The sequence below is a fragment of the Dama dama genome, chromosome 1 (genome assembly GCF_033118175.1).
Source record: "Dama dama isolate Ldn47 chromosome 1, ASM3311817v1, whole genome shotgun sequence".
Taxonomy (NCBI): Eukaryota; Metazoa; Chordata; class Mammalia; order Artiodactyla; family Cervidae; genus Dama; species Dama dama.
The window spans coordinates 78172335-78182940 of record NC_083681.1 but is presented as its reverse complement, the minus strand read 5'-3'; the positions used below and the strand labels follow the sequence as shown (position 1 = coordinate 78182940).

The 10606-nt window shown below is 37.1% G+C and overlaps 1 protein-coding gene across 1 annotated transcript; it reads right to left on the bottom strand.

Moving 5' to 3' along the window:
• Positions 1-7393: 7393 nt before the first annotated feature.
• LOC133056012 (olfactory receptor 5M5-like) lies at positions 7394-8332 on the bottom strand. The gene has a single exon (XM_061141101.1). It carries the CDS (start codon positions 8330-8332, stop codon positions 7394-7396), a length of 939 nt encoding a protein of 312 aa, XP_060997084.1.
• Positions 8333-10606: the final 2274 nt, after the last annotated feature.

The following is a 10606-nucleotide window of genomic DNA, read 5'->3' as shown; positions in this document are numbered from 1 at the left end:
TGTGTTTGCTCAGCTTCCAAAGATTTCTAAAATAAAGGAAATAAAAATTAATTGGTCCTTCCCCCCCCCCCCAACTCACACGGTGTTATCTGATGCCTACCTCTCTCAAACTTGTAAATACATGTTGTATAAAGGGCTGATTCATGTCAACGTATGGCAAAAACCACTCTAATATTGTAAAATAACTAGCATCCAATTAAAATAATTAACTTAAACAAATAACCTAGGAGACTTCTCTGGCAATCCAGTGGTTCTACAATGCAAGGGGTGAGGGTTTGATCCCCTAATAAGAAGCTAAGATCCCACATGACTCATTGACAAAAAAACAAAATATAAAACAGAAGCCACATTATAAGAAATTTAGTAAATACTTTAAAATTTGTCCACATTGAAAAATTCTTAAAACACACACACACACACACACACACACACACACACAGAAATATCCTAGCATGCATTTGGTGTTTTCAATAGCTAACTTAATGTAGAGTTCCTTTACATAAAAGTAGTCATATTTTCAAATGCTTTTCCACAAGTCTTTTCCTATATGAAAATATTTTACCTCTTCTGCAATTCATTCTCATGAATTGGTCATTGACATTTCCTTTAAACATTGCTTTTCTTTGAAATTATGATCCTTTGTTTTCAGTATAATTTTGGTGCAGTGTCTAAAAAGTCAATGAAGCTCATGCATTTTCTCAGCTGGATGGACTTAAGGAAGTAGAACAGATGAATACTTACATAACCAGTGTCTGTCTACCTGCCACTCTAACCTCAGGGTCGTTTTAAGTTAATCCCTCCCATCACAACAGAAAGTGATGCCTGTTCACTTTATCTATTCTTGCCTGCCTCAAGCGGCCCTCACATCACCAAAGCTTGTTTCACTTTTAAGACATCTCAGGATATCCTTAGCTTTGTATATTATAGCCAATTATTGAGGGCATAAATTGGTTAATGGGACACAAAATTAAGTCAATTCTTTTTTCTATAAAAACAGATAAGCATACATTACACAAAAATGTGTGTATATTTTTATACAAACACACACATATATATCATTGATATTAAATATTAAAGGAGGGAGTAATAGGGAAAAATAATGTATTAAAAGTTTCCTCTTAGGGGAAGAGACATTTATTTTAAAATGATTATCAGACACATCCCCAAACCATAACGATTTTGCTGAAACTATCCCTCATTTTAACTCTTGCAGAGGGTAAGAATAAACTCTATGATAGAAATTTGATTCAAGTTCTCTAAAACATGTAAATGGTCACACTGATAATAAAAATCATATTATCTATAAGACTGATATTATGTGAAAAATCATAAGGTGCACGTCTCAACTTTTGTGAATGATAAAGGAGACCATAAAGGCAATGCTGGAAAAATCTATACTTTTGTTCAATAGCAGGAAATGACCAGGTACGTCATTGTTACAGCGACTCATTAAAAGCTACAGTGCTGGGATGGACACAGATCACGTTTAAAGCACTTTGTAAATGAAGAACCACCCCTGCTTTCTCACCCATTCACACTAGTTCATTACCCTACTGAGATACTTGAATTTATTGGCCAGGGTGGTAAAATGCAGGTGAAAGTGAAAGTCACTCAGTCGTGTCCAACTCTTTGTGACCCAATGAACTATGCAGTCCACCCACTTTTGTGGGTGGAAACATATCATATCACTTGCACCAGGTGAGAGTTGGTGGCAATTAGAGGGGGCAATATAGGAGAAAGTGGACTTCACTGGTTGCCCAGATGGCTAAGAAATGCCTGCAATGCAGGAGACATGGGTTCAATCCCTGGTTCGGGAAGACTCTCCCGAGCAGGGAATGGCCACCCACTCCAGGACTCTTACCCCGAGAAGCCCATGGACAGAGGAGCCTGGTGAGCTACGGTCCAGGCGAAGGTTGGACATGACTGAGTGACGAGCACACTCACTTTTTCCGCTTTCATGGCAGCAAGGACTCAGTGACAGCAATGACTCAGCCGATGATCTAGGCACCACTAATGCTTTTTACCCACATTGCAGAGAAAGAGAAGAAAACTGACTGTTAAAGAAGAACTTTGCCTGAATTATAAAATAATAATGATTTTCATACAACTTTCAATGAAGAGTGTTTCTCACATTGTACTTATTCTAAATATGTGCTGTTATTTTTTTATGCAAACTCAGATTTTTTTATTGATTCACTTTAGAATTGTTTATAAAGGCATTTGCTAATTTATGAGAATAGATTTCAGGCCATAATTTTATTTTTATTGATTAAAGTATCTATGTCTAATTTCCCAAATATATTTTAACAATACCAAGTCCTACCTGTGAGAGGAGAGTGATTTCCCAGGGACAGCACTGATGTGAAGAACCTGAGAAGTGTACACCAGAATGTCACACACGGACCAGCTCCCTAAGTTTCAATTATTTTTCATAGAAAACCATTTAGGCTATAAACAAACATGAGTGTTTCAGTTTTTTTAAAATCTTAAGTTCATTGCAGACATGACTTCATGCCACACTCCAATATCATCAGGGAATCAAACCTCCTGAAATGGTAAAGCAGTGGGACTCATTGTTTGTTTAACTTAAGCCTAAATGTCTTGATATTTTGAGCTGATTGGGGGATATATTAAGCTCTCCATATTGTGTAGATATTAAGTTATACTAAATTAGATATGCATACTGGTCCAATGGTATCCTAATTCATAAAACTTTTGACAGAAATGCCAAGTTTCCTTTAGATTTTTAAAAAAATATTTCTTTTGGTTTTGTTACCAATATGCATCCCACTTTAAAAGTGATATTTTGCTTTCATTTATTACTTTTTATCATGAAGTGTTAACATCTCACAGACAGAAATAGAAAATAACTTAAAAAGCACTTGTCTAAGCATAACAAGTCATCTTTACGTTTTCTCATAATGACACTTTTGTCTCAGTTGCACATCTCTCCTTGTCTTGGCCCCCATTGCTCACCTTTGGCATCTCCTCCTGAGGCTGGGGAAGATTATAGTGTTGGGAAGCTCTCAGAAGATATGGGAGTTGAGTAGAAAATGGTTCTGTTACATCAATCTAGTTGATTGTTCTGCTTTATTCAGATCTTCAATATCTCCACACATGTTTTATTATTTCATATGTAGAACATAAGAGAGATGTTTGGGGATTTTTCACTTTCTTTCTGTAGTTATCTAAACATTGACTTTATATTATTAGATTATGTGAAGCAATAAACTAGTTTTTTTCCTAATATAATTTATAGTTTCTATCCCTTCTCTAATACATAAAATCTAAAAGCTGTTTCTGATATTCACAAATCTTCAGCAGTTCATTTTATTGTGTTTAAATTTTCAACATGCAAGATAGAAGAGTGCATGATATAGGAAAACCACTGGAAAATCAGGCAACTTTAATTAGTTGGACTACTTATATCCTGATTCTAAACCTTGTTCTTTATATTTTAAACAGTTATAATAATAAATATTTAGCAAAGAGAATATGGTGGAAATACAGATAATATAAATGGGCTGGTGATTCTTCCTTTGTCAGCCTAGCCCATCTAGACCTAATGCCTTTTTTCTCTACATTTTTTTTGCCCACCTGAAATTTAATCCTTAGATTCCATCACTAGAGCTCCTTTGGTATCAAATTTCCAAGTTTGGCCAGTGGGAGAAACCAGGAGCATAACAGAGGTGAGAGCATAAGAGAAAAGTATCCAAACGTCTTTCTCATTTCCCCCCAGTTTCACAATGAAGGGCTAAGGTGGCTGCATTCTTCCAAGGAAAATTCCTGCTGAGGCGTGTGCTGAGAGGCAGCCTGGGATGTTCTTCCTGAACCTAGTTTCATTGGACTTCTGACAGTGGCCTTTGTGTTGGCTGCTTCAGGACTGGGATTTATTTACCTTCTGAACCTAGCCTCGAGGTGCTTCAACTACTTGGATTGATTTCTCTAACTCTGTCTGTGTTCTCTTTATTAAGTTAAATTCTTTCCATTACATTCTCTTCTGTTAATGAGTATAATTTTGTTTTGCCTCCACAGAGTTTGACCGCCATTCACCATGCTGTCTACCTCTCTGCTCTACCCTTGACTAACACACTCTGCTTTCATTACTCACTTATGTTTCTAGTGTCGCTGCTAGAATTCAAACCTTTGTGAGCAGAGGTGTCATTTCCAAAGCTAGCATGGTCCCTGGAGATAACAGTTATGAATCAATGTGTCCTAAATACTTCAAGGAGTGTGCAATGTGTATTTATTGAGGACTGTAAAACCTCTTCGTTTTCCCACTCTCAGGTAAATCTGCATTTCATTGAATGCATAATCTCAGCCCTCAAACTGAAAGGCTACAGAGAGAGGATTTGGAATAATGACAAACTTGTTTAAAGGTCACAGGAAAGAAAACACGATGGGAGTAATTAGTTATAGGCTTCCCTGATGGCTCAGTGTGTCTACCTGCAATGCAGGGGACCCAGGTTCGATTCCTGAGTTGGGAAGATCCCCTGGAGGAGGAAATGGCAACCCACTCCAGTATTCTTGCTTGGAGAATCCCATGGAGGGAGGATCCTGGTAGGCTACAGTACATGGGGTCGCAAAGAGTCGGAGACGACTGAGCAACTTCACTCACTCACTCACTCACTCAATAGGCATTGAGTAATCAATATGTGCCAGCCTTAGGCTTAATAGCTACACATCATTAGCTCAGATAAACTTACAAATTGTGTAGGTTCTTAGTATTAATTAGTACCAGTGAATTTTCTTTTATCAGATCTTCAGTGTCCTTACAGATGTTTGAATTTTCATACATGAAAATCTAGAAAGATGATGTAGATTTGTAGTTTTTAAAACTATTGAGACTATATTCTTAGGTCTTATCAAGTACTGAACTGGTATTATTCCTTTTATCATTTATACTTTCTATCCCTTCTATGATGTGTAAAGTCTAAAAGTTTGATTTGTCTGATATTCACATATATTTAGCTGTTTATTTTTTGTTTGTTTTTTGCTGGTTATGTCCAGTATGTTTATTTTGACTTTTTTATTTTCAGAGTCCTTTTGACACTGAAGCACGCTTAGAAGAGATGGGACCTGAGCAGTGTCATAGCCTTTCCCCCAGATACGCCTCAAGAGGCGATGCCAAAGGTGAGCACTGGTGTCCATGACATGCAGAGGTGAGGATCTGAGTTTCTGAAACAGTGAAATGGGGGACCTGCCGTTATAGCACAGGGAAGACTGTTCACTACTCTACAGTAATCTAAATGGGGAAGCAATGGGAAAAGTGTAGATCCATGCATAGGTAACCGAGTCACCTTGCTGTGCGCCGGAAATTAACACAACAGTGCTAATCAACTACGCTCCAAGAGAAAATAAAAATCTAAAAGATGAAAAACATGGCATTGTGTGGTATATTAATTGCTAGTTCTCCTGACACTGGCAGTCTTTATGTTGCTTTATATTTGGGATGTGTACTGGAAATGGTTCATAACAAAACCAAAAAAGCGAAACCTCAAAACTAGTTTATGATAGGAATATAAGTAGATTAAAACACTTAAAATATATAATGAAAATATTCTGTAGGATATTTAGGATTTACATCAACAATCTTATGAATGAGGATTCTATTGGGCCAGTACTATTATCTAAAGACATAGCTTGGAGCCATAACCTGAGATTCCTAAAGATCTTCATTTCTATATAATTTGAATAAAAAATACAAAAGAAACAATCCAACAAGCAAGTTCACATGTTTGGTGACTATGGGTAATGTAGACAGAATGATCTGCCTTTTGCTAATTTTATAGAGCAATGACAATGCTGTTTGGTCTTGTGTCTTAATATATGTGTGGTATTATTTTAATATACTGAGTCAAAACTAACAATTTGATAACATTCTTCCAAGTCTCATAGGTGAATTATAAAAGGAAAAGAATAGTCAATAGCCAAAATGATTTGTTAATATAAAGTGCTCACTGGCTGATCAGAGAATGTGGATATGTTACATACCTGTGACCAAAATGTCTACGCTATTTGGCAAATAAGTTCTCTTGAATTGCTCTTACTGCTTTTTAAACATTTCCTCCGCCAGTGGATCTTCCCAACCCAGTTCTGAAACCTGTATTTTCTGAGTCGCCTGCACTGCAAGCAGATCCTTTATCACTGAGCCAACCGGAAAAGCCTCTTTAACATTTCTATAAATTGTAAATTACTATGCTGAACACCAGGTTTCCCTGGTGGCTCAGACACTAAAGAATCTGCCCGCAATGCAGGAGACCTGGGTTCGATCCCTGAGTTTGGAAGATCCCCTAGAGAGGGGCATGTCAACCCACTTGAGTATTCTTGCCTGGAGAATCCCCATGGACAGAAGAGACTGGCAGGCTACAGTCCATGGGATCACAAAGAGTCGGACATGACTGAGTGACTTTCAAATGGTGTATACCTGAAACTTAAAACTACAAATCAGTTATAAATCAGTTAAAAAAAAAAAAAAAAAAAATCAACTCGATTGACCTAACAGAACCAAGTTCTGCTCAACTCTTGTCTCTTCTGAGTTTTCCAGCATCGTGAGCTTCCCCAACCTGTATGTCCCAGGGGGAGATGCCAAGGTGAGCAGTCAGGTCCATGACATGGAGATTTGTGCAAATTTGAAACAAAGTGTCATTGTGTGAAAACTTAATGATGATTAGCTATGCTTTGAAAAGTGTTCTTTATATTATTCACTATTTTTGTCTGTGAGCTGTTAACAGTGCATACAAAAAAAAAAAAAAATGAAAGCCAATACAAGTTAATGCCAGAGGTATATTGGTTAAAAGAAAGAAAGAAAAAGAAAAAAAAGAAATATTAAAAAAAATCTAAAAGAAATTTGGCATTTCTGTCAAACATTTAATCAATGAGGATTCCGTTAGACCAGTACTAATATCTAAATATAGTTCTTAGAGTAATACTTTAAGATACCCAAAAATCTTCTTGGTCATATAATGTGAACAAAGGAAAGAACCAACCAACTAAACCAAAAACTTTCCTCCTTATATGATTGACAAGTTTTGGAAAATAAGTTGGAAATTTTTAAACCCTTCAAATCAAATTGTCATTGTCTTAGCATCATTGGTAATTCTGTCTTTTATAACTTTCTACCTTTATGAATATTGTGCACAGAATTATCTGTCCTTTACTAATATTACAAAAATAATAATGCTGTCCGGTCTTGTCATTGGATTTCCATGTGGTATTCATTTTAAATACACTGAAATGACACAAGCTAATGATCTGACAGATTCTTCCACATTTCATAAGTGAATTGCAAAAGGTAAAAATAAGTCAACAACAAAAAGTGACATTAATTTAAAATTCTTTCTAATCTGTCAGAGAACACAAATATATTACATACCTCTGGCCAAATGTGTACCTAATTGACAAACAATTTCTCTTGAATCACTCTCCTTATTGCTCTCTTAACATCTTTGTTCCGAAGGCTGTAGATCAAAGGGTTTAGCATAGGACTCAGAAAGATATAAAACACAGCTGCAATTTTGGTCTGTTCTACAGATGCCACTGAAGGCGGCCTCAGATACATCCAGAACAGTGTCCCATAAAACATAGTAACAACTGTCAGATGAGACCCACAGGTGGAGAAGGCCTTGCGCCTCCCTTCTGGAGAACGCATTTGCAGAATGGCTGTAAATATGAAAACGTAGGAGATGAGGATGATGGTGAGAGAAAACATGAGGTTGGAACCAGCCACCACGAACATGGCAGTTTCATTGACATAAGTGTCTGAGCAGGCCAGGACTAAGAGCGGTGGGTCTGCACAGTAAAAGTGGTTGATTTCATTGGGTCCACAGAAGGAGAGGCGGAGCATCAGGATGGTCTGTGCAAGACCATTTGCAAAGCCGTAAATATAAGATGCGGCAACGAGAGAGAGGCAGACACATCGGGACATTTTGATGCCATATAACAAGGGTTTGCAGATGGCCATGTAACGGTCATAAGCCATTGCTGTGAGCATATAGCTATCTGCGAGCCCCAAGGAAATGAAAAAGTCAAACTGTATAAAGCAACCAAGGAAGGAAATGGTTTTTCTCTTGGATAAGAGATTGACCAGCATCTGAGGCGTGACATTGGTGGCATAACAGAGATCTACAAAGGAGAGGTGGCTGAGGAAGAAGTACATTGGAGTCTGAAGCTTTGAGTCAGCTCTGATTAACAAAATCATGCTCACATTGCTGAAGACTGTGATCAGGTAGATGACTAGGAAGACCCCAAAAAGGACAAGCTGCAACTCAGCTCGATCTGTCAGTCCCAGGAGAATAAACTCAGTCACTTCTGTGTAGTTTTCCTTTAACATTGTGTTTGCTCAGCTTCCAATGATGTCTAAAGTAAATGAAATAAAAATGTATTTGTTTTTTATAATTTTCCATTAATAACATCATTTCATCAATGCCTACTCCTTTCAAACTTCTAAATACATGTGGCATAAAGAAGTTACATAGGGGACTTTCCAGATGATCCAGTAGTTAAAACTTCATTTTGCAATGCAGGGAACAAAGATGTGATCCCCTTTTAGGGAGCTATGATCCCACATGCCTCATGGCCAAAAAAAACGAAACATAAAACAGAAGCAATATTATAAGAAATTCAGTAGTCTTTAAAAATGTTCCTCATCAAATTTGTCTTTAACTATCCAGAAATAACCTAGTAATCATGCACTAGATGTTTCAATATTTAACTTAATATAGAACACATTTACATAATTTCAAATGCTTTTCTGCAAGTCTTTTAATAGTTGAGAAGCTTAGATATTTTCTACAAATCATTATCATGAATTGGCCACTTACATTCCCTTTAAATATTGCTTTTCTTTAGAACTATGATTCTTTGTTTTCAGAATAATTATGATGCAGTGTCTAAAGTGTAAATAATTGAAATTCGTTGTTTTTCCCCCATGGGTGAATGATTTAGGGAAATGGAACAGATAGATCTTTATAGAACCAGTCTCTGTCTACCTACCACTCTAACCTCAAGGTTATTTTCTAGGCAGTCCCTCACCCTGTTGTGATGCATGTTCACTTTATCCACACTTGCCTATCCCAGGTTGCCCTCACATGACCAAATCTTACTTCAGTAAGATATCCAGGCTATCCTTAGCTCTGTATATTTCAGCCAATTATTTAGGACAATAATTGACTTGGCAGCAGCAGCAATTGGCTCATGGGACACAAAATTAAATTGGTGTTTTTGTATAAATACAGGTAAAAATACAGTACATAAACAATATGTGATTATTTTTATATATCCATATTTATCAGTGGTATTAAATATTAAAGAAGGGAATAACTGGTATAAAATTATGTATTAAAAGTTTCCCCTTGAGGAAAAGACAATTTTTTTAAAAAGTGATTGACAGACCCATCCCAAACCGTAAAAATTTTGTTGTAACTTTACCTCATTTTAACTCTTTCAGAAAGTAAGAATAAACTGTATGACAGGGATTCAATTTGAGTTCTGTAAAGGTCACACTGATAATAATAATCATATTATTTATAAAACTGAGACAGTATGTAAGAAATCATAAGGTGCATTTCTCAACTTTTGTACATGATAAAGAGACAATCTCCTTGGAAGAAAATCTATGATGATCCTAGACAGCATATTAAAAAGTAGAAACATTCTTTTGCTGACAAAGGTCTGTCTAGTCCAAGGTATGGGTTTTCCAGTAGTTAGGTATGGATGTAAGAGCTGGACCATAAAGAAAGCTGAGCACCTAAGAATTGATGTTTTTGAACTGTGGTGTTGGAGAAGACTCTTGAGAGTCCCTTGGACTGCAAGGAGATCCAACCAGTTCATCCTAAAAGAAATCAGTACTGAACATTCATTGGAAGGACTGATGCTGAAGCTGAACCTCCAATATTTTGGCCATCTGATGAGAAGAACTGACTTGGCAAGATAATCTTAGAGAGAAGTGGACAGAAATGGCTCTGGGCACTATAGAGCTTTGTATTCTTGACAGACAATCTCAACCTGAGGCTCTGTCTTTTAGCCTTTGATCTATTTCTTTGGCCTTTGTGATACCACTCCATGGTATATTTATAAATATTTGTACTATGAGAAAAGTAGAATTTTGCTTAGCTGGTAAAGAATATGCCTGCAACTCAGTAGATCCCATTTTGATTGCAGGGTCCAGAAGATCCCCTGGAGAGGGGATAGGCTACCCACTCCAGTATTCTTGGGCTTTCCTGGTGGCTCAGATGGTAAAGAATACACCTGCAGTGCAGAAGATCTGGGTTTGACCCCTGGATTGGGAAAATCTCCTGGAGGAGGCCATGGCAACCCACTCCAGGATGCTTGGAGCATCCTCATGGACAGATAAGTCTGATGGGCTACCGTCCATGGGGTCACAAAGAGTGAGTGACTAAGCATACAGCACAGCAAACTGTTCAGTACCTAGTCCTACTGGTGAAAGAAGAGTGATTTCCCAGTGACAGCACAGATATGAAGAAGCTGAGGAATTTATACCAGAATTGTCACAGAGGGATCAGCACCCTAGGGTTCAATTATTTCTCACAGAAAATCATCTAGACTTTAAACCACCATGAGTGATTTACTCTTTTTAAAATGTTAA